Source organism: Caretta caretta, chromosome 25 (assembly GCF_965140235.1).
Source record: "Caretta caretta isolate rCarCar2 chromosome 25, rCarCar1.hap1, whole genome shotgun sequence".
Taxonomy (NCBI): domain Eukaryota; kingdom Metazoa; phylum Chordata; order Testudines; family Cheloniidae; genus Caretta; species Caretta caretta.
The window spans coordinates 8,026,823-8,050,565 of NC_134230.1; the positions used below are offsets into that span (position 1 = coordinate 8,026,823).

At 52.5% G+C, this 23,743-nt stretch overlaps 1 protein-coding gene across 8 annotated transcripts in view; it reads right to left on the reverse strand.

Moving 5' to 3' along the window:
* Positions 1-3,684: 3,684 nt before the first annotated feature.
* TCF3 (transcription factor 3) overlaps positions 3,685-23,743 on the reverse strand; it is a 120,749-nt gene continuing 100,690 nt past the window's right edge. For 3 of the 8 annotated variants that reach the window (XM_048831020.2, XM_048831017.2, XM_048831018.2), the window contains exons 9-20: positions 23,568-23,670; positions 22,905-23,044; positions 20,417-20,543; positions 19,344-19,402; positions 18,090-18,168; positions 16,552-16,625; positions 15,526-15,729; positions 13,700-13,823; positions 12,188-12,347; positions 10,764-11,002; positions 6,233-6,377; positions 3,685-4,387 (exon numbers count right to left, since the gene is read on the reverse strand). In XM_048831020.2, the coding sequence (XP_048686977.1) occupies positions 6,235-6,377; positions 10,764-11,002; positions 12,188-12,347; positions 13,700-13,823; positions 15,526-15,729; positions 16,552-16,625; positions 18,090-18,168; positions 19,344-19,402; positions 20,417-20,543; positions 22,905-23,044; positions 23,568-23,670 (1,452 nt within the window). In that variant the 3' untranslated portion in view covers positions 3,685-4,387; positions 6,233-6,234. Of the gene's footprint in view, positions 4,388-6,232; positions 6,378-6,929; positions 7,157-10,763; positions 11,003-12,187; positions 12,348-13,699; positions 13,824-15,525; positions 15,730-16,551; positions 16,626-18,089; positions 18,169-19,343; positions 19,403-20,416; positions 20,544-22,904; positions 23,045-23,567; positions 23,671-23,743 lie in introns of all 8 variants that reach the window. The other 5 variants (XM_048831026.2, XM_048831025.2, XM_048831024.2 and 2 more) reach the window with 5 other exon arrangements.

Below are 23,743 nucleotides of genomic sequence, written 5' to 3' on the forward strand. Positions count from 1 at the left end.
GCATGTAGTGGCCATCTGCTCTCACTCTGCAAACTCTCGGCTATCCACAGGCACCCAATGCTGCTATGTGGATGTTGATTTCTGCCAACAGGATTGCTTCTAGGCAGAACATGGGGCTCCCAAATTCCTCTCACTGGGACGGCCAAGGTGGGGCCAAATTAAGATCCTTTATAAAACTCTGGATGTAGTGAGCAACTTTTCTCATTTCAGAGCATACACGGGGCAAAGACCAGCTGCCAGATCTTCATCCAGTGTTACATTCTCCAAAGCCCAGACTGGGGTTTTAACCCCCCTAGATACAGAGGTTAAAATCTGCAAAGTGGTCTAGGGGATTTAGCCACTCCCCACCCACTAACAGGAATGGAAGAAGTGTCTAAGGCTCCTTTGACAGTTGGCAAATACAAGTCATGCTGAACAATTCACAGGGAGCTGGGAGAGCCTTGTTAGAGATCTCCCCAGAGTATTACATAGAACTTGGGGGAGAAGGGAGGTGGGGAAAGAGTCCAAACTTTTTTGGCCAAAACGTAAATTTTCACAGAAAATTCTCATTTTGGTTGAAATTTTCTGGGGTTTTTAAAATTGAAAACAATTTTTTCATTTAAATCAAAAACCAAACAAACATTTTTCAAATTTTGGGTTTCTGGTTGGGAAAAAAAAAAAGCAATTTTTAAGTTTCCTAAACTTTCCCCAGCTCCAGGGAAGGGGCAGGCTGTGGCGAGTCCAGGCTTCGCTACATTAGCTTTAGACAGCAGAGGGCCCCCGTAACCCTGCTGAGCCGCAATGGCCAGGTGTGGATTGGGAGAGGGCTCCTGCACCACTCCAGCCTTCTGGGGAGGGGGAGTAACGCTGCAGCTAAGGAGGGTGGAGGCTGGCAGTGGGGACAGGGCTACGGCCAAGGTGCAGCCAAACTAAGACCTTTTATAAAACTCTGGCTGTGGTCTGTGAGAGGACAGGGCCCAATTCCCTCAGCAACACTGGAAGGATTCAGTGAGTGGCACAGATTTTGAGATGGGCAGCACAGAAATTCTTTATGGGCAGTGTAGCCTCTTGTGAGCGATACAAAGAGCAGGATCAAACACTGCAGACTGACTTACTGTCTCCCCCACCCCACAAAACACCTGACACTGGGGGGTTAGCCAAGATTCACCCCATTTCTCCTTTGAATTTCTCTCCTCTCGCTGGTGCAGGCAGAAGGCCCCGGGGAAGGAACAGTATTTTAACCCTAGTAGTTACACAGGCTGAAACAGGCTTCCCCTACTGGGTGTGCTCTCAATTTTAATCCCGTCCACATAAGCAAGCAGCAGCCACCTTCCAGCACTGCAGGGGCTGCATGAACACGGTTACTTTAGCATGGAGTGAGGCTAGAGCCTGCACAGAATGTGGCTGCAGCCCTATGGTTGCATCCTAGAGTTGCTTATGGCAACATCCTAGAGTTGCCATCAGGCAGCACCGTCCTCTGCAGAAAGCCCCTGGAGCGTCATGGTTGCAGGGGAATCAGGAAGGGGTGGGGGGCCTGGAGTCAGATGTTCTGGATGCCCAACGCAAGGGGGTGGGCAGGAAGAAATCATCTCACCCTGTTGCCAAATTTGTGACCGACTCCAGAATTAAATCTTGGGCAGCACCACAGAATGAGACAGTCCTGGAAGCCAAGCGGCTGACTTCCAGAGGTGCTGAGCACTCCCTAGACCGTTGGGGGAGAGGGGGGAGGCGTGACATGAGGCAGTGATATTTGCTGGAGCACGAGGCCAGGGCAGGTGTCAGAAGAGAGGAAAGCCAGAAGCTTAAGTCAATGCCCACGGTGACGAGGATGTGCCAAGATATCCAATCCCACCCACCAACCCTCCTCCTTCCTTCAGAGGGGACACCCTAGACTGACCATAGAGTAGCACCAGTTCCACAGAATTATAGAAGTGAAGAGAAAGAGGAGGAAGAGAAAGGACCTGGTGAAACAGCCCTGCACCTGCTTTCCTAGCCTCTGTCCTCACAGGAAGCTGAATGATAAACCATGTAGTGCTCCAACAAGCCAAGCCACCCTGCTACCTCAGAAACTCAGGAGACAGATGCCTCGTCCGCCCAGCCAAGGAGATGGAGATTCACACACAGCAGGGCCAGGCGGCATTAACAAGCAGGTTTAACGCCTCTTTCCCCACTGCAGGCACTAGGCCAGGCGGACCCACAAGAGCTGAGCCAGACCAGGCTGGCGGCAGAGCTGGGCAGGGTTGGTCATAAAGAATTTCAGACCTGCTTTTGGAGGGGAAAATATGGGGACAACTTCCCACATTTTATTGGGGGTGGGGTGGGGTCACAAATCTGAAGCACTTGGAGCCGTTCTAATTCCAGCCCAGCTCAGCCCCATCAGCTCTGGGTCAGCTCTGCTCCACGGAGCCAGGGCCTGCCGATACGGCCCACGCTAAGCACGTCACTTCATTCGTCCTCCCAGAATGCAATGGGGCATCTTGCCTGCCAAGGGCTCTAGCATCTGCATTGAGGGGTCCGGGTCCTGGCACAGCAGAGCAAACAGCCAAGCAACCCCAGAAAGCCAGGATGTCCTCGAAGGGAAAGTAAAGCTGCTGCAGTGGGGGACTGTTTCTTTGCTGCCCAGCATCACGGGATGCCACCAAGGTCTTGCTAGGAGGGGGAAAACCTGCGTGCTTTCCTCTCTGTGCTCAGTATGGAAAAGGAGCAGCATCCCTTTGCCTCCAAAGGCTAAATCCACACCCACAGGAAAGTGGTTTTGTCCAGCCGGGGCCGGCGGCGAAGTGGCAGACAGAAGAGCCGACTGCTGAGAAAGTCGCTTCTGAGGGTGCTTTGGAGATAAGCCAGCAGCTGGTTTTGACACAGGTTAAACAGGGAGGGGGGGAGAATAACCCTGCTGCAGCTGCCTGTGGCTCTTTCAAGTTGCCAGTTCCAAATACGAAGTGACAGGAGCTGCCTCCCCACGGAAACGCTCCGTCTAGATGGGCTGGAGAATCGCTGCTTTCCCAGGGGTGCTGTGAGGGAGTCTCACACGCCCATGCTCCAGCTCGCTCTGTTCTCTACCCAGAACCTAGGTTGAGGTTTACTGGGGGGCACAGCCAATGCCATGCCGGGGGGCTCCGCAGCCTCCAGCCCAGCCACCCTGGCTTTTGTGCCACACTCAGTTCTTTGTTCTCTTTGCCTTGTTTCCTTGGTGTCTTTGTTCTGCCTATTCTCAGTCCTGCTCTCCATCTTTGTTCTGTCTCCTCTCTTTGTTCGGCATCTCTCTCCTCCCACGGAGGTGGCTCTGGTGGCGGGTGATTGCTCAGCTGCATGGGAACGAGGTGTCCCCGGGTTCTCCTGTACATGGGGTGCCGCTTCTTCACTTACCAATACCCCGGTTTCCCCTTTTCCCCCGGGTCCATTCTCTCTCGGCAGCTTTTTCTGCCGACCATAGCCACACGTCCTGCTTTAGCGGGGAAGCTCCAGAAGACAGCTGTGCTCTTTGCCTCTTCGCTTCTCACTCTCACCTCCCACGAAGGAGCCCAAATCTCCAGGGACCCCCTGCGAATGAAAAGCAATTTGCAGAGACACCCCCCCACCCCCACCCAAGGTGGTTCCTGGTTACCGAGGCTGCGAGAAACCAGAGACCCACTGATGTAAGCTGCCGTAACTTGCTTTGTCGTTTAACAGCCTTTTCCCCAATGAAAAGTGGCCGAAGCAGAGATGACAAATTCAGCATGTGAGTTTTTACAATGGAAGGTACAAGCCAGGCAAGGAGCAATATCCCCCCCCGTGGCTACATTCGCATTTAGTGGCTTTCAGAGCCGAATCGGAGAATTTCTCTCTCTCTTTATATCCAGTCTCTTTTAATACAATTTTAATATTCTGGTTGATCCTAAAGATGCAACATCAACTATAGAAACAGCAGCAGAAAAGCAGGGGGGGAGAGGGGGTACAAGACTTTTTTTTTTTAATACAAAAAAAATTTTTTTTTTTTTGCTTACAAAACATATGCAAAAGAAGCTAAAAAAACCCAAGCGGCCACTGCTACGCTGCTCTACCTAAAAAACCTCGTAACTAACGTCCTTTGTAAAAAAAAAAAAAAAAAGAAAAAAAAAAAAGAAAAAAATATTAAGCTTAGGCACAATTTTGCTGCTGGCTGCTTGAGAACAAGCCAAGAGAACAGGATGCTCCCCCCGTTAACTGAGTGATATGTATTGACGGCTCCACACTTTATACTTAAGGCAATTTTTTGTTTTGTTTTTGACCAAGTGTTTGTTTCTTTTTTGAACGCCCCCCCGTAAAGCATGCCAGGCTCCTCTCTCCTGTGTCAGTATTAGCAGTACTAAAGTTTATGGTTCAAGAAGGTTGCAGGTCACACCGAGGGTCTGCTTCCTACCCATCTCTGTATCCGGGGAATAAAAAGGATCTACAAATAAAGAGAAACAAAAGTAAAAAAAAAAAAAAAAAAGAAAAAGAAAAAAGAGGAAAACCCAAGTGAGCATATCATCTTTTATTGGACCAACTTCTCACTGTGCTTGTGTCTACATAAATCTCCTCACTGCATTTTCCACTGGACGCATCCGATGAAGCGAGCTGTAGCTCACGAAAGCTCATGCTCCAATAAATTGGTTCGTCTCTAAGGTGCCACAAGTCCTTCTGTTCTTTTTGCGGCTACAGACTAACGGCTGCTCCTCTGAAACAGAGCTACAACTGCACTGCAAACAGAATCAGCGGGCACGTGAGCTGTCCTATTCCACTTGCACTTATCCCCCACCCAGCACGGCAGCTGAGTGACAGCCGCGAATGGAACTGCTCATTGTACCTAGCTAACGACAGTGTTTCCTGTCCACACTAGTGCTCTGATGATACAGAGCCACCATTAAGATTTGTCTGTGGCTGGGTGAGCATCTCTTTCGTGTGATTACGGCCAGGCACGTGCCTGTGTCCTTTGCTGAAGATCAGGGCCATATAAACTGTAAAGCTGCCTTTACCACATCTGGAGCGAGTGCGTGCGGAGGGATGAACGACATTATTAAGTGTGCCTAAACTCTAAGGCTTTATACATCAAAGAATCCTAGAATATCAGGGTTGGAAGGGACCTCAGGAGGTCATCTACTCCAACCCCCTGCTCAAAGCAGGACCAATCCCCAATTTTTGCCCCAGATCCCTAAATGGCCCCCTCAAGGATTGAGCTCACAACCCTGGGTTTAGCAGGCCAATGCTCAAACCACTGAGCTCTCCCTCCCCTCAACACGTACTTCTACCATTTAAACGGCTATGGGGCCAGGCCAGAAACTGTTACAGCCCCAGTTAAATGGAATCAGAATTTCAGTTTGGTCTTTTCCCCAGGGACTTGCCTCAGCCACCACTCAGGATGCACCTTCCGAGGGGAGGTGGGGAGCACACGGGGTGATGAGCAGGACTGCTCAAGCTCCTCTTAATAGCTGATAAATTACAGTCGCACTGGGCCATCAGCTGCCAGGCTTGTGCTGTGGTCTCCAGGGTCTATACTGCCTGCAACCTCAGCAGGGAGGACTTAGTGCTACGTGGCTTTGCTGCAACATCAGTGCTAGCTCATTGCTTGGAGTCTGCACTGAGGATAGGAAACTGTTTTATTTTTAAATCCCCCGTCACAGCGAGCAGATTTTAAATATGGCCTGCACACGCAGGAGGATACAGGGACGACACGTTTCTGTAAGCAGGGGGTGGGGGGAATTATATTTCCAAAGGGAGGGACTGAGTGAAGCGTCCAGGCCTATAACACAGTCTGAAAATACTTTGCCTTGCTCACCAAGGCAGCTCTGCTGCTCCTAACAGGGCACAGGCTCTTGGAGCACACATGGCTTTAGCATGCCTTCAGGTTCCTGACACAGAGAGAGACCGTTTGTACGGGGATGCTCTTTATGCACACAAATAGAATTCAGTTAGATATTACACTGTCCCTAGGGGTGTTGTGGAGGGGTGGGGATAGAGAATAACCTAGTCAGTATCTGAAGGAATTAGATGTTTCCATATGTGTCATTGACAAAGACCAATTAAAGGAGATCTCTAACTTTACTGCAGTATTTTCAGACAGGAGGTGATGGACAGAGTTAAAGGGCTAGCTCTTAGGGGCCAGAATCATGCATTTTAGTTTGCTCCATTGGTTGCTGCGAATTTCAGTGAGTGATGAAAGCCAAGCTGTTAAATAATGATCTGCACTGAGCCTGGCACAGATTTCAGAGACACGTACACAGCCGAGTGCTGGGACCCGACGGGCAGAGGACGATACCTTCACATGTGTCCAACAGGGTTGTGACCATCTCCTAGACCAGGGTGTGAAGCTGAAAGTGTCATCTGGGGATCTCCTACTACTCCGGACACTTTCTCCTCTTCCCGACGCTTCAAACAGGCTGCTTTAGGGTTCAGATTGCGCTCTATGCCAAAAAGAGCAAGGGGGAAGGGTGGGGAAAAAACTCAATTCATGCCACAGCATCATGGAGCAACAGCATCCGAAAAAAAAACCCCGGAGTCCCAAGAGAGAAGCAGTGGAATGCACAAGGAAGTAACCCCAGTGCAAGCTCTTTTGTACCCTTCTGCTCCACGTAACAGCAGCAGTTACCTCACTGGACCCCCTGCCAGAGCAAAACTTCTTTCCCCTGCAGGAATATCGGGCCAATTTAATGCATACTGGTTTAAAAAAAAAAGACGGTCAGAGATGGTGGGCTGAAGACATTTAAGATTGAGTTTTCCTAAGCCTCCACGTGGACTCCGGATGCCTTATTTCCACATATTGCGTGTTCAGATCCCATAGATGAGGCCTTGGAAATCTCAGCCTAAGTGCTTTCCACTGCAGCTCCCCACTGGAATGGCAAACATTCGAAGTTGCAACAAAAGCTTCCGTTATAAATACATATCCAGAGACAGGCACACAGAAACGGATGGGAAGAGAAAGGTCCCAAAAATGCATCTGTCACCTGTTACCATACCTCGTACTTGCTGCTCCAAGCCCAGAATGACCTGCACCGCTTGCTGTAGGATGATCAGTTTGGTCTGTGCTTTGTCCGTTTTTAAGTGCATCTGACACATGCGTCCCAGCTCTTTAAAGGCCTCGTTAATGTCCCGTACACGCACCCTTTCCCTGGCGTTATTGGCCATTCTCCTCTCCCGGTCCCTCAGATCTTTGTCCTCCAGTGACAGGGCCTCGTCTGTACTGCTGGGTTCACAGCACCACAGGGATTAGTCAGGGAGGGTGTAAGCGACGGGGGCCGGTCAGTTGCCGTGCTGGTAGCGACACTAGGGTCCACTGCAAAAAGCTCAGTCAACCTCGCATTGCGGGAGCCAATTGACAACCGAGAAAGGAACTCCCCCAATTTTCACAGGAACCCCGGCGTGCGGGTTCCTAGTCTCAGAGAGCCAAGCTAAGGTGCTGCCAGCACCAGGCCAACCTCTCTGCGCAGGTCTAGCGGGCCGGCGCGGGGGCCGACAGGCGGAAAGGGAGGGCAGGAGGCGAGACATGCGACACGGCCTTAGGGGCCCTCAGGTTCGCGTGCTCACCCCGCGCTCCTCCTCTGGGCGAGTCCGCGCACGCACGGGGAAGACGCTGACTGCGCGTGGACATTTTCAGTCGAAAACCAGACGTTTTGGGTTTTCAGCTAAAAAAACGTTTTGCTTTTCAGTTTTTCCGAAGAAACCTCAGTTTTCAGTGGATAGCAGGCACCTAACGTGAAAAGTTTAGTCTAGTCGAAAGCTCAATCTTCCGTCAAAAGCAGCTTTGATGGAAAATTTTCAACTAGATATCGCAGCCCTGATTGGTCGGTCAGCCCGACACCCATCTTACAGGTGGGGAAATGGGGGCACACAGAAGGAATTACTTTGCCATGGTTAGTGGCAGAGGCAGGAACCAAACCCAGATCTTGCTCTACCCACTGAATCAGGCAGACAGCTTGGAAATTTGAGAATTTAAGTCAGTGTTAAGGAGCGACTGACTACTTTAAAACCAGGGTCATGAGCTCATGGTGTCCTCGCCCCTTGCAAGCTGAGTGAGGAGGCTCCATGGGGCATCTCATTGTTTTTGCTACTCTGGCAGCGTCCTGACAGAGCAAGAAGCCGACAGGTCTTGGCCTGGGGGGGGTGGCCTGCAACGCAGAGACATGCTGGCAGCACCTGACGAGCTTGGTTTCATCTGCAGCGCCTTTCCCCTCTGCCTCCCCCCCTTGGATGCAGGGACGATCTTCTCCCCCAGAGCAAAATTCTCACAGGAAAGAACAACTGCCTGAAGTCTGTCCTGGGGTCAAGGCCTCAAACTGGAGTCTGGCTTTTGCCTTCAGCCCCAGAGGAGCCGGACGGGATTAGCCCGTCAGCCAGGAGAGGGTAGCAGCTGCGTACGGCGGTGCACGGGGACTGAACAGACGGGACCAGTGCTTAGTCCCACTCCTGACTATCCCGGCTCATTCAGACCCTCCAGCCCCACGAACCAGGCTTTCAGGATCAGTGTGCCAGGAAATTCACTGCTGGGAGAGTGCCAGGGCCTTGGAGAATACTTGTCACCTGGATTCTCAGCCGGCTAAAGACACGAGCATCTCCTTGACGCTAGGCAGAACCTAGTAACGACTCTCGCTGCTCACAGAGAGCCTCGCAGTCATACCTATCACCAGTGTCCAGCTCAGCAGCCCCCTGCCCAGCAGGGACTCCTACACGGGCAAAGCCTTCTGCATTTTGCCTTCAATAGAGCTGCATCCGTCTGCCATCTCCTGCCCCTCTACCCATGAGCGCTCTGCTTGCTAGAGACAAGTGCTGCTGGATGCTATCAGGTGAGCATGACCAAGCTGCATTCAGTCCCATACTGGGAACGGAGCACTGGGTACCTAGCCCCCTTCATGGAGCCCACTAAGCTGGGGCCAGGCCAATGCACTGCACAGATCTGCATTGCCCGGCCGTTTCATAGCACAGCTCTAGCCACAGTGACACCTACGCTGCCTCTAAACTACTGCTGCATTCCTTTTCATCGAAATATTGCAACCTGACTATTGTCAGAGGCCCCGTCACAAGCAGGGCTCGGAGCCACCTGCCATCATGGCATCCCTCAGAAGGGACCGGTCTGGGAAGTGCATGGCAGGGCATTCAGGAGAGATGGGGCCCCTCTCTCCTGGGACGCAGCCCAGAGAACGAAGGCGTTGGGGGACCAGCGCCCTAGCTCACTGCATGGGTATTCGCTGGCAATGGAGGAGGCGGGGGCTTCCACCTCTGAGAAAGGCTTTAAAAAAGGACAAGCGTGAGGAGACCAAAGTGAACACGGTGCCAACTCTCTCCCGCCCGTCCTCCCCACCCGCCGTCTCGATCAGCAAGCAGCAAGTACAAGGTAGAGAGTGGGACCACCGAGAGGTCACGGCTGGGGACTGTCTGTAGGAGATTGGAAAGAACAGAACAAAAAAAAATAATAAAAGGAAGGGTGGGGGGGAAGGGAGACAGGAAAAAATACACGTTATGAAAGGCAAAAAATTACAAACTGAAGAGAGGCACAAAAGGACTCCAACAGCGTCACAGTGAAACAGCAGAGGCCAGCAGGGGGGAGAGGAGCCAGGCACAAACCATGGATTCATAGGACCACAGGCTCTGCAGGAAGGAAAGGGGTTAACTGGCCACAGACGCTTCTGCAACAATGGCGACTGGGGGTGGAAGTTAGTAGGGAGCATGCACGGCAAGTGTTACAGACAAAGCAGCAAAAACCCCTTGCTACTCAGAGCAGGAAATAAAATAATAATAATAATAAAAAAAACCGACAGCTTCCCCTCTGGCTGGAGTGACTGCACCCAGAGATCCACTTAGCCTGGGAAAATCATCCCTGGGGGAAACCCCTACAGTAGGCATAAGCTGAACTAGACAGGCCGGTAAAGCTCTCCTGCCCTGGCAGGGAGAATGGCTTCAGGACCAAACCAGTCTCTGTCTCCCCACTAGAGTCGGTTAAAGAGGTGCTGCTAATGGCAGAGAGCTCCCCAGGACCATCAGACCCACAGACAGTTAGAATCCAACTGCTCACAGACAGCAGGCTCGGAGACGCAAGACGTCCAAGTATGGAGGGCTTGCCCCTCCTCTGAGCTCTCCACCCACTGGCCAGTTCTGCCTCTCCGCTCACAACTCTGAACACCAGTGCCTCCCACTGGAGTGCCTCACACCTCCTCCCAGACACAGCTGCACCTAACCCTGCCTGCAATTCCTCCCAGCTCCCCCCCGGTGCATCAGCAGCTACCTAGCCGAGCTGCCTATTACAGCATCAACCGGAGGAGAGCAGAAATCCCCACTCTGGGATTGAGGGGGGGGAGAGGAGGAGGAAGGGAATTTCCTATAGCTGCTGCAAAGAGGGAGAAAAGACGGGCACAGTACTGCTGCCCTTGGGAAGGAAGCAGCCCCTGGATATACTGTCACCTTCTGTTTTTTCATTCTCATGCATGCCTTTCTTTATGGCCCAGCGGCAGGGAAACCTCACTCTGTTATAAGCTAGGGCAGCGCCCTAGAGACATTAGGGCAGTGCTAAGAGTTGCACATGGGTTTCCATGAAGGGAAGCTACCCCTGCGCATCCAAACGAACAACATGCAGCACGTGCAATGGCTTTAAAAACAAAACCCGAGAGCACAGCAGGGATGCAAAAGAGAAAACAAAATTAAATAAATAAATTAAAAAGAGACACTTTAAAGGGCCTTGAGAGCCCAAGGTGGCACTGTGGGAAGGAGAACAGCGCAGCACCACGGCACAGGGGAGACAGACAGACAGCCCCGTGCCGATCAGATACGTAAAATATCACCACTCTGGGAGCCTCACTGACCTCTAACTTGTTGCTCCAGGTTCAGTATGACTGATACGGCCTGGTGTAGGATTAGCAGTTTGGTCTGCGGTTTTTCGCTGTTAAGGTGGAGTTGGCACATGCGTCCGAGCTCTTTAAAGGCCTCGTTGATGTCACGGACCCGCAGACGCTCACGGGCATTATTGGCGACCCTCCTCTCTTTCTCCCTCTCGGCTTTTTGCTCTGGGGGAAGAAGATCGTCCTCCTCATCCTCATCTTGACTAATGGTTTGAAATAAGAATGAGACAGGGACATTCGTGTGCACGCTCAGCACTGGTCAACTCACAACAAAACACATCTGCAGCAACATGATTACCTCCGCGCCGAAGGGAATGTATCCAGGAACCCCACCCCCGCCCCGCTGCTACAGAGCGGGAGCAGCACCCTGCGTCTCCTGCCAGCATTAGAACCTTTCCAGCCCTGGCACACAGCATCCCCGTGCTCCCATTTGCCCTTGGACTCCATTACACAGAAAGGATGCCATTTAAAACCAATAAAGGGGAATGGTTCCCAGGAACAGAACAGAGCAGTGCAATTAACCCCTGGAACTCACTGTCGCACGATCTAAGCATAGCCAGAAACAGGAACGGACACACACAGGTAATGTCAGCATGCAGAGCAAAGATTAAAAATACAGAGTTTGGGGAAGGCTTCAGGGCGTGAACCAGCCACTGACTGACAGAGGTGGGGAGGGAATTTCCCCTCCAGGCAGGTTATCACAGTACTGCCCGTTGCTGGGCTCTCTGAAGCAGCTGGAGCTGGCCAGTGTTGGAGACAGGATACCAGGTTAGATGGGCCCCAGTCTGATTCAGTCGGGCTATTCCCACATAACTGGCCGCATGACAGAGAATCCATGCAGCCCAGACGCGTGTAGTGAAGAGACCACTCAGGTTCCAACACCTGCTGCGGACAAACTAGCGATGGGTCTGTCTGCGGCCAGCTGAGCAGTCGGCCGTTTCCAGCACAGCCCTGACTAATGTCCAAGACCACCCAGGCAGCTGGGCTGCAGCCTGCTTTGATCTCCAGCGCTTGGCCTGTTTCTTGCTCACTAGGGATTCCTGCAAAGGTGGGCGGGTGGGGCATTACCAGGGCTGGAGAAGACGCAGGAGGATGGGCCCAGCACTGCCATTCCTCCTCCCAAAGTGTCGTAAATCCTAAGAGGTGGCCTCAGACTCCTCCCCCATGGGAAGCAGGGGTAGCTTGGGGCAGTGCTGGTCTCCGCGCAGGAGCCTGAGGCTTGGCAGGGCCCTGGCACAGCATCCCTGGATCCAGCTAGCGAGCATGTTCTTATCAGCAGGGAGGTCAACAGGACACACACACACACACAGCCTCCCCCTCCCCACCCCAGCCTTCCCTCCTGTCCCAACAGCACCCCCTCCAGTAACAGAATAAATGAAGGGAGAGACCTGTTCAAAGAGCACCTTGTTCTGTTCCGTGACGGCTTCATTTCCTTCTTCTCCTCTTCTGAGTTATCGGCCACCGACGTGTTCTCCTCATCCTCCTTCTCTTCCCGCTTTATTTCACTGGTTCCCGAGGAGACACTGGCTCTGCCCAGCCCCGTCAAGCCTGCAATGGCATCAAAGCAGCACATGGCCATTTGATCGAGATCCGATTGGGGCAGGATAGGTCAGAGGGAAAGCTCCTCGCTGCAACTGCGGCTAAGGTGACGGGCTCCAGACACATCTCTGTCTCCTCTGACACTTATGAATAGGCTGGATAATTCTAGTATATTTGCACAGGATCCTTCATATCCTAAACACACACAGCCGTGCAAACCACCATCTTTGGGGAGAAGGGTAGGCAACCAGCTACTGAGAGAGGATGCTGGGGGTTGCACCAACCCCAGGATAAAGCGCTACTGGGTGTCTGGACCCATGCAGAGGAGGCAGGGCCTTGCCAGTTACGCTCTCATCTGAGAGACCCTCACTCCAAAAACTGCACAGAACTCAGTCAATCAGCCTGGGAAGAAGAGAGGGCTGGAGCTGGCCCAGCTGGGATTTAGACCTCTCCTCGCAGGCGAAGTGCCCAAGACTGCACGTTTCTCAACGCCTCCATCCACACAGCTCGCCGTAAGCAGCTGGGCCACGAGGTGAACATCAGTCAAGGCACAGACGCCACCGACAGACTCGTTCTGCACTCAGCACTGACGGTGCACGGAACAGAGGGTGGGTGGGTTTGCCAAGGCCAGGCTTTATCTCAAATGGCTACGTCTACACCATGCGCTAGCAGTCCGATCCCCCGCGACACACACTAGCGCCAGTTCTCGGTGAGCTCCTGCAAGTATAAATAGCCCAGCTGCAGCACCGTGCGCAGCAGAACCAGCAGGTATGCAATCAGCTGGGTCTCTGTCACCACTGCCCAGGCTTCTGCAGCTATTTACACGTGCACTGTCTTGATGGCAGATGGTGCGAGAATGTGTGCGTGAGCAGGGGAAATCACACCCCTCGCTGGTACTGTCCACGTATCCTAAGACAAGCTTCTGGGGACACAGCAGAGTGTAACGCCCACCCTGCCCAAAACACCCTCCAGCGTCAGAACTCAACTGCAACTACAAACCAGGCAGGGCTCGAAGAGCGATTTGCAGCTGAGTGCAGGTCCTAGGCTGCATGTGCAGGTTTAGAAGCTGTGTTGAAGACCCTTGAAGAACGTACCATGGAAAGTCACCGGACATTGCCCACGTGAGAACTGCAGTATTCCCTGCCTCCAGGGCGGTGCTGGCCCAAAGGCTCACACACAGCACACGCTCCCCGCTCTAGCCCATACGCATGCCATGCGGCTGGGAACCTCTCTCGCACTGTTTTCTCCACTGGGCTCATGCTTTTCATAGAGCCAGGTCTTGGGGTCGTCTTACTCCCGATGGGCCAGGGTCAACCAGCCAGCGAAGAAGTGGGCAAGACTTGGGGGAGGCACCACCTTACCGCTGTACGTGTCTTGCTGCCTGCTGAGATCGGGGAGCGAGCTGGGCTGCGATGGAAGCGTAACATGGTTGTGGAGCATGCTCGGGTTGCTGGACAGTCCGTCTTCAGGGTGACTTCCTCCCACCTACAGCAGAAAAAGCAGAGCAGCCTTTAAGGGCAAATAGGAGAGCCAGGAGATATCAGGCACTGTTCAAGCCGAATATCACCACTTTGGAGCCAGGAGGGCGCCGTGGTCTGCACCAACACCTCACCTACGTGTTCCTTTTCTCCAACACCCAGCAACATCCAGCCTCCCTCCCTCTCACCCCAAGCCTGGGTGGGCAGAAGGTAGAGAGGAATAGCTTAAAGTTACTTCCATACCAGCTCCTCTCGGAGAAAAGCCAGACTCAGTGGGAAGAGGCATGTCCTGTTCATGCTTCAGACAATTCAGACTAGACCAAATCGTAGGAAGCAACCCCAGCAGCATGAACCATGCCTGTGTCATCTTCCAAAGGAGGCCCCGGCGCTTGGGACACTAGGTGAGACAAAGCCTGGAGAACAGGCTGCAGGGGACACGCCGGCATGGGCTGGACTTGCCTCAGCAGATCTTTTCCATCCCAAACGTCTATGATTCAGGCTGATGCATCTCCAAGGGACTGCCCCACCACCACCAAACCCCCTCAGAGAAGGAGCCCTTGCTGGAGAACAACTCAGCCCTCTCCGAAAGCATGGACATGGAACTTGTAATTATTGATATCGCAGTAGTGCCAAGAGCCCCTTTTCACAGACCTAGGGACTGTAAGAAACCCAATCCCTGCTCAGAGGAGCTTCTAATCCAAAGGTTGCCATGCACCTTATTTTTAAATGAGCAGTTGGGTGTACACAGCACCTGGGAAGCTTGAAACACCTCCACCTGCCCCTCCTCATGCTCACACCCCGGCAGGAAGCTCCTGATCCTTCTCCCTTCAAGGAACAGAACCCCCTCAAGCACTTGTTCACAGAGTCAAAGTCTCTTGGACCGGAGGTATCCCCGTGATCAAGCCTGACCCTCCTGCACTGCACAGGCTGAGAACATCCTGCAGCTATTCCTCTAGGGGAACTCTGGAGTTCAGCCCCTCTGAGCAGGCAGGGCACCAGGCCACACTCTTCTCATGTGGTTAATTATTCAGTAAGCAAGAAGATGAGGCAGTGTCTGCCTCAAAGGGCTTACAATCGAGCAAAGCCCAGGAGTCACTCAGCAAGTAAACCCTGTTATAAGCGCTCTCGATTCTGCCGAAACACCCTTGGTTCCAGGGTCTACTGTCTCTCTTCCCCACTTATCCCCGCTTGAAGGGCTTATTCTAAGAGGGAGATCCCCATGTTCAAGCTTTAACCCCTAACCCAGAAGGAGACAACAACGTGACCTCCACTTTTCATGGTGACCAGTATCATCTCATGGACAACCTGGGTTCCCCCAGGCTGACTGCTGGATCCAGCTGTGGTCTGGAGTCCTACATTCAGGGCTTATCTACATGGAGAACTGCATCAGTTCAACTCAAGGTACACACTGAAACCAACCAGCACAACCCCCTGCACAAACACACTAATTTCAGTTTAAGCCTGTGGTTTATTTCGATTCGGCTTCAGTTGATTGGGCAACAGGATTAAAGCTAAACTGAATTAAACCAAAATCGGGGTATCCACACAGTGGTTTGCACTAAACCAGTACAAGTCTGCGTGTAGACGGGGCCTTGGATTGTAAGCTCTCTGGCAGGGACTGTCTCTGGGCTACGTGTTCGTACAGCTCCCAGCACAAGGCCCTGGCATCTAGCGTTACCGCAGCCACCACCACCAGTGTCCTGACTCACCAGATTCGAATGCCTGTTCCCTATAGGCATAACTGAAGTGGGGAAGGCCTGGCTGAGCCCGCCCACTGAGGCGCTGTGACCAGGGGCCGATCCCAGCAGGCTGTGCATATCTCCGTGGTTGGCTGGCATGGCAGCCGTCTGGCCCACTGCGTGGTTCCTCAGCACATGGATGGCTTCATCCAATCTGTCTTCCATTTTGTTTTGCTTTGAGGGGCGGGGAGGGTGGTGGAGAGAAATAAAGATTCCATTAACATTTAAGAACACTGCTTGCCTGGCTTCTGGCCATCACCTCTGTGCCTCAACAGAGCCACTAGCTGCAAAAACAGACAAGCATCGCAAGGCTACTCGAGAAGGGTTCCTACCTCCATAACGCTCCCTGTGCTCAAACTCTGCAAGCAAGCTGTGGGGCCCTTAAGTGTTGTTGCATGGGGAGGGAACTTTAAAGTGGGCATGATTAGCCTGTGAAACTCCCCGACACAATGCAGTGAGGGATTCCAAGAAGGGATTAAGCCGTTATATGGAAAAAAGGAACATCTAGGAGTCGTATCAGAAAGGATAAAAAAATATAAAGGCTGTAAATCCTCACACTTCTGTTATCTACTGGAGGTTGGGGAGAAAGCTTCCCACCTCAGGTAGGTTATTGTATCAGTGTTCAGGGTGTGTTTTCTTGCACTTTTCTCTTAAGCACCCGGTGCTGAGCTGTGTCAAGCAGGACACTAGTCTGGGCGATGTGGCTTGCCGCCAATGCCGATGACGTTATGTTTGCAACTGAAAGCTTTTCTCCAGTGTTAAGCACTCCAGTACACAGTGGGCCCGCAGGCTAGATCTGATGGGTAATCCAGTGGTGCACCACTGTTCAGAAAAACAACGGGTGCCACGGGGTTGGGTTCACTGGTTCTCTCCTTCATACTCCCCCACCACATTTCCAACCAACCAGCAGTAAATGTGTTATTTCATTAATCGCTGCTCACTGCGGGGGAGGGGAGAGAGAGAAAACCGAATAGAAATGATCAACACGATACTTACTAACGTGTGGAGAGTCCCTTCATAGCTAGGAGACAAGGCACCCTGTCCGCCCGCTCGGGGCCACTGGGAAGTGCCTGGAACAAACCGCACATTGGATAAATTTCAAATGCAGCCCTCAAATGCAACGCTAGATGGGGCTAGAGCACGACAAACAGCGGAAAGCCCCGCAGGAGGCAGGCCACCTGTGTAAATGTACCTGCGTCTGTTGGGCCAAAGAGGGTTATGGGGCAGGAATCATTTTTGTGGGAAACTCAAGGGTTGTGGAGAGAAATAAGCTAACAATCCTCACCCCAATGTCAAGCAAAGCATCAAATCTGGGAAAGATATAACACATACAGAGAGAGAGAGAGAGAGAGAGAGAGACAGAGACAGAGACAGAGACAGACACAAAAATAGGTTCTTTCCTTAGTTCCCCCTTACCCCAGTAGTGTTATATTTTAATATCAGTGCTTTAGCCCCTATTGTAAATCCTCTCTCTCAGAAAGCCAAGTTTTTTGCTTTTATCAACATCCATTGCAGATTCTTTGCCCTTCAGTGTTTTCATACAGGCATTCATGCAGTGGGTACACCTGCATGTGTGCCTTCTTTTGGATTTAGACACAGCAGAAGGGCAGCCTCCAGGTACCTGCATAACCCCCAGCTGTTACCAGAGTGGCAAGATGGAGGGATCTAACAATTCGATGCCCCCAGTTCAGCTGTGCTGGTCATGCCGTATGAAAACGAGTGCAGGTTTGTACTGCTCTCCCTCTGTCCGACAGAATGGAGCACAGAGGTCTCCTGCATCTTTACGCCTTGAGATATTTCCAGTGACAGACCCAAGAACGATCCAGGTTGGGCTCCCAGTTGCAGGAACTAGGAGCTTCGGTCTTCTGCAGAAGGAGGCACCTGCAGCAGGCTGCCAGGATTCTTTTAAATCGCAGTATAAAACAGGTTCTGAAAATGGTTTGAACAGCCACCTCCTCCTGAACCTGGAGCCCCTCCCACAGGCACGCGCTCAGTTCACAGAGAACAGGGGTAGCTCAAACGGCACATGGATGAGTGAAGCTTGCAAAAGGGCTTTCGGCAGGGAAAGAGGATGCACATTTCACGCAGCTAGCAGCAAAGCTATACTTCAGTGCGACAGCATCGCTGGACATCGGCAAGACGCATGGGCAGCTAGAATATTTCCCGCCAGGTCACTTCTTTGGAGACAAAAGCCAAGGTTTTCAGGAGTGACTAGTGATTCTTGGTGCCCACCCGGATACCCCTTAAAGAGGCATGATTTCTGCAATGGGGGAGAAGGCTCAGCATAAGAAGGCCCATTCCAGACACCTCAAGCCAGGTACCCAAAATCACTAGCCATTTTTGAAAACCAGAGACAAGATGTCTCTCCACGCCCAAACCAAGCAATTCACAGGAGTTGGGTTTATTGTTTTTAAAACTTTTTTTAAAAAGATATTCTCCCCCCCCACCCCCCTTTTAAAATGAAACTGGTCTGATCAGGTCTGTAAAAATGTTGCTCAAGCAGGTCTCAGGAGATCAGCGCATCGAGCACGTACCTGCAAGCCCCTGAGGGGAGCCCACGGGGGTGGAGGGGTTTGAAGAGAAGTTATTGCTAGAGTGATCTGGGGAATAAATCTGGAATGAGAGAGAAACAAAGCACAGTCAGCCAGCTACGCCTTCGAACCAGAGCGCTCCCGGCCCTGTAGAGCTGCAAACCCTTCGCTGCCCTAAGCCCGCATGTACCACAGCTGCCTACAGCACTTCCCCACGGACTTCCAAGTCTCTTTTCGTCACCCTTGCCAATTGCCCCAGCCCTCCATCTACACAGCAAGCATGCTTCCTCGGTCCCAACCCCAAGCGCTCTGCTGGCCAGAATTAACCTTGGTATCTAGGCTATTGCTGCGTTCCTCCCCCACCACACCCCCCCAGCTCCTTCCCCACAGCAGGTGCCTCCATTTGCCCCCTTAGTTGCTGGGCTCTCACGGCGTGAGGAGGTTTCCGTGGTGTTTGACCTCAGGGAGCAAAGACCCCAAGGAGTGATCGTGGAGGCAGGCAGGGCACGAAGCTGGCTTCCGCGTGGGGTGACACTGGGGGCTGGTGGACCGAGCCGGGTGGATCTGTGGCACGCAGCGCCAGGCGAGGCCTGAGCTCTAACTGAAAGCAACCGGCTGGCCCGACACGGACCGTTGGTCGAGAGTCAGCACTGCCCATTGAACTTTAAACAGCCCCACTCACATCAGCTACACCCAGTGCCCAAGGTATCACAGCAACAGGCATGGAGAGGGTGGATAGCGGAGGAGGACTGGACTGGGATTTGCCAGGCCTGGATTCTGTTCCCATCTCTGCCCATAAGCAAGTCACTTAACGTACCCTGAACCCCAGCTCTCTCGCTGTGCTCTACTTCACAGTTGGGTGGTGAGGGTAAATACAGGAGTGACCATGAGGCACCTCCTCTTCGTATCTATGGCCCCAATTCCCATAGTGTCAAGCAGCTAAATCTTTTATTTCTTCTTTTGGGGAAGGAAAGAGCATCATCTCCATTTTACAGCTGGGGAACAGGCAGACACTACGGGACTTCTCAAGGACATATATGGCCTGATCTGCTAGGCCATCCTTCCTCTTTTCCTTGCCAGTTAACAAGCCCAACATGAGAGCTGCATGGCTCCAAGCACCTGAACCACCAAGCCACAGGGAAGCTTAATTCTCCTTTCCAGGGCAGGGAGCAAGATGGTCAAGTTAACAACCCCACTCCAATGCTTGCTGACTTGGACGGGCGTTGGGAGGAAGACTCCAGAGCAAGAAACACTTACTGAAGCTAATGCTTTCCCAAGCGCATCTCCTGAGCTCCCAGCAGTGGTTCCTCTGTTGCCTGCAGGGAGAGAGAGAGAACACAGCCCTTACCCCTCCGGTCCTGGCTGGAGTGCGCATGCCAGAAGAGCTCAAATCAGAACAGGTGACTTTTGGAAAAACCCAGGGGCGCTTAAAAAGAAAAGCTGACCCTTGTAGTTTGGTGTCTGCAAGCAGTCTCTCCTACTGAGCCTGGGAGGGGAAGGTGGCAGCAGCTGAAGGCAGGATAAAGTTTCTTATTCAGAGTTTTAAAAAGACCCACTTTATTCCACACCTCCCTTGGTTGCCACTGGCCTGAGAGTCTTGCTCTGAGCAGCAGGGAGCAGGCAATATCCGCTGTGGCTGCCATCCTGGAGCTGCAGGGATGTTAGCACGAGATCCCAGGTCAAAGGCACTGCGCCAGTCAACATCTCCCACACAGCAAACCCTACTGTAACAGGGCACCTTCCAAGCCCCCACAGTCCTAGTCCCGTTCCCTTCCTCTCCCCAAACAAGGGTTTCGCTACAGAACAAAAAAAAGACCAAGGTCAAGATTCTCAGCTCCCAGGGATCGTGAAGTTAATTTCAGTAACAGGTTTTGTAACAGGTTCAGCAGGGTTAGAGATTAAAGCACTCAGGGGTTTAAAGTGGCATTTGAATGCAGCACGAACATTTCTATTCCTGATTTGGATGAAGATCTCCCCCTGCACCTTCCCCACCTGCCTCAGGTTTAACTCCTTTCTGCCACTCGCTCAGTGGTCGCGCCTCTGAGAAGCGACTGCACAGATTCCAGTTTCCCTCTGGGACCCATGAGCTGGGTGTGAAAACACATGCATGGATCGAAAGCAATAAGCAACTTAAACCTCTGGGCACAGAGGCTGCGGGGGTGCATCATGCAGACAGAGTGCAAGCATTATTCTCGAACGTCCCGGACAGTGGCTTTAACCCACACCTCCGTATGCATTAGACATTTACCTTTCCTGGATTAACCTGCATGCAGTGGGAGGGTGAAAATGTCAGTGGCCTCTGCCCAAGACTTGCCAAACCGTGTACATACCCATCATGTTGTCTGTCCCACTGATCGGCGGCGTGTGACTGGGCACGCCATAAGGGGTGGAGGCAGAGGGAAAGCCAGACACAGAGGAAAGTCCGCCATTAACTTCTCCTGAATGCATCGGGTAGTTCTAGAAAAGAGAAAGGGGAAGAGGCATGAGACATCCCCTGGGACAGTCCACAGCACATCAGGATTTAGGTAGCACCCACGCCAAGGTGCAACGTAGCGGTTAGTGAGTGTGGATCAACTGTGCCCTCTGATGGACCAAATCTCTGACCTGACTGCACTGCCTTCCAGCAGCTGGAGACGGTGGACGTCGCCAGGACTCCCTCGAATTTTATACATCGGAATGAATTTTTTTATGTGCACCAATATGTAGGGGATGTGTGGTGGGGCCGAGGAGTTCGGGGGTGGGTGGGGGGGCTCAGGGCTGGGGCAGAGGGTTGAAGTGCAGGGGGATGAGGGCTCCGGATATTGGTGAAGGCTCTGGGGTGGGGCCAGGGATGAGGGGATTGAGGTGTGGGAGGGGGCTCAGAGCTGGGGCAGAGGGTTGGGGTGTGAGGGGGATGAGGACTCTGGGAATGAGGTATTCAGGGCGCAGGAGGGGTCTTGGGGCTGGGGCAGAGAGTTGGGTGCAGGGGGTGAGGGCTCTGGCTAGAAGTGAAGGCTTTGGAGTGGGGGGTGCAGGCTGCCCCGGGGCTGCAGTGGGGAGAGAGGACTCCTCCCAGCAGCTCGGGGCCAAGTAAGAGGCGCCTCTCCCCAGCCATGGCAGCTCCAGCGGGGCTGGGCCAGGGGAAGGGCGCCTCTCCCTGCCTGCGCGGCCCTTGATAGTTTGTTGTGTGGCTTACAGGGAACTTAGGACACTGTCATGTTACTGCCACTGAGGGGGATTCTGCTGCTGCTCTAGTGGTGGGGAAAGTCCCCAACTGCAGCTGAGTCAGAGAGAGTGTGTTCAGAGAGAGAGAGCGCGCGCAGAAAACACCCTCCAAAATCAGCAAAAATTGTGGACGTTTTCATGAATTCTCCCTCCCCGCAACCCCTTATCACAACCAGCTATGGAGCTGGTGGAAAGTTTCCAGATTCTGAAATTCATTGTTGCAAATTTTTTTGAATTGGGGGGAGAAGGGGGGGGCCTGGAGAGAGGCAGGAAAAGGGGGATGTTTGAGAAATTGGAAGGCCAAGAAGCAGATGGGTTCATTTCAGAATAGGCAACCTGCCCACGCACCGCACAGACACCCCCCCACCCCCAGCGGGAACGACTGCACTCCCCCACTTCAGAAAACGGCAGCCACGGCTTGGAATGCAGGCTCTCATTTCTACAGCTGATCCTGCAGCATCCATGCCTTCGCCCTGAGGGAGGATGGGCAGTCTGGTAGCTAAGGCACCAGGAGTGGGAGTCAGGAAATCTAGGACCCTGGGGAAGTCACTTAGTCTCCCTGCATCACATGTGGGGTTGAGAAGATAAATATCCTGAAGATCGTGAGACACTATTGCAGTGAGGGCCAAGTAAACACCTAATTTTAGACAGTCTCAGATTTTAAGGCCAGAGGGTACCAGTTTGATCTCTGTCCAGTTCAGTCTGCCCTCCTGTACCACCCAGGCCTCGATCGCTCCCAAAATAATTCTCAGAGCAGATCTAAATTGATCACCAAGCTAGCACTGGGCAGGTTACATTTGGACAATCGAGTGAACACCCCTACAGCAGGATAAACCCAAAGTGCTCTGCTTTAGCTGGGGAGGGGAAGACACTTTCAATGTCTATGCCCAAGTGCCCCCAGCTACAGAACAGGGGTAACTCTTCCCGGTCACTGACAAACTACATTAATGTTTGCCAGGGCCTGGATGCGGTGGTGAGGGGCCTCGCAGAGACATTTACAAGGCCGATGACCCGTATTTTCAGAACAGCGGCATAAGAGCATCTTGCTATTTCAAAGAGCGCTGCCAAAGAACAAGCCATCAGTATGTTTACAAAGGGACAGAAGCCTGGGATCTCACTCAACACCAAAGTCCGCTCCTTGCTAGCGCCGGTTGAAAGAGTATTTTACAGCAACACTGCACAGACATACCCTTTGTCAGACTACAAAAGTCTCGCCAAATTGCTCCATGGAAGGTGAGAATCATTATTCCCATTTAACAGGCCAGGCAAACTGAGACCCAAATCAGGGAAGTGAGTCAGTGGCTGAGCTGGGAAGAGACCCCAAGAGTCTGGCACTTTGCCCTGTGCTCCTACAACTCCATGAAAAGAAAAGGAGTACTTGTGGCACCTTAGAGACTAATAAATTTATTTGAGCCTAAGCTTTGCATCCGATGAAGTGAGCTGTACCTCATGAAAGCTTAGGCTCAAATAAATTTGTTAGTCTCTAAGGTGCCACAAGTCCTCCTTTTCTTTTTGCGAATACAGACTAACACGGCTGCTACTCTGACAACTACATAGTGCCACCTAAACATTCACACTCTGCTCAACGCTATGGCATCACCGGAGACACATTACCATCCGTTCGTGCTGATGTAAACTATTAAAGCCACTGGACTGTGTGAGAGGAGCTGAGGAGCCTCCCAGCATGGCTCCATAGCTCGACTGGCTCATGGTGCCGGACGAACTCCACAGATCTGGCGAGTTATGAAGTCCATCTGCAAGGCAAGCAACCATGTCAACTCCGGGGATATAAAATTGCAACACACAAGAAACATCAGCAGGGCAAGAATCCCATGAGGCAGAGGGGGGAAAGGGGAGACTAGCTGAGTAATGCTGATGGCACGCACTCTGTGCGGACACAGGAGTTGTGCAGTAAATTATTTGTAGCGCGACAGCATTTAGGGACCGCATTAATGGACCAGGCAGGTCGCTAGGAAGGTCTCTGCCCTGCAAAGCTTACAATCTGCAGGACAGCCTCAGGGCTCAGGTGCGCTGCAAGACGAGGTTGTAGGTCAGGAGGCTACAACCAGCCATAAGCCTGGGATCCGATGTAATGGCGGTGATTACGGCATTACTGGGTGTACGTATTTACAAGTGAGCTTTATGCATGCCTGCCCCACCACCACCCACACACACTGCATCACACGCTGCTAGGAAATCCCCTCTGTCACTACTTTGGAGGTAACAGGATAGGGGGCAGCTGCTGTGAAGCTGGGGTCACCAGCATTAACTACTGACCTGGCATGTAGAAGGCTCCAGGATACACAGTGCTGGGAGGTTTCGAGGGGGCATATCCAGCTGGATCCCTGCTGTAGTCATCACCTGAGTTGGATGGATACACCTGCAAAGGGCCGGAAGGGGGATGAGGTCGGGAGAGGGGCCTGCCCATTCAAATAGCTTTCGTGCCTTCTAGA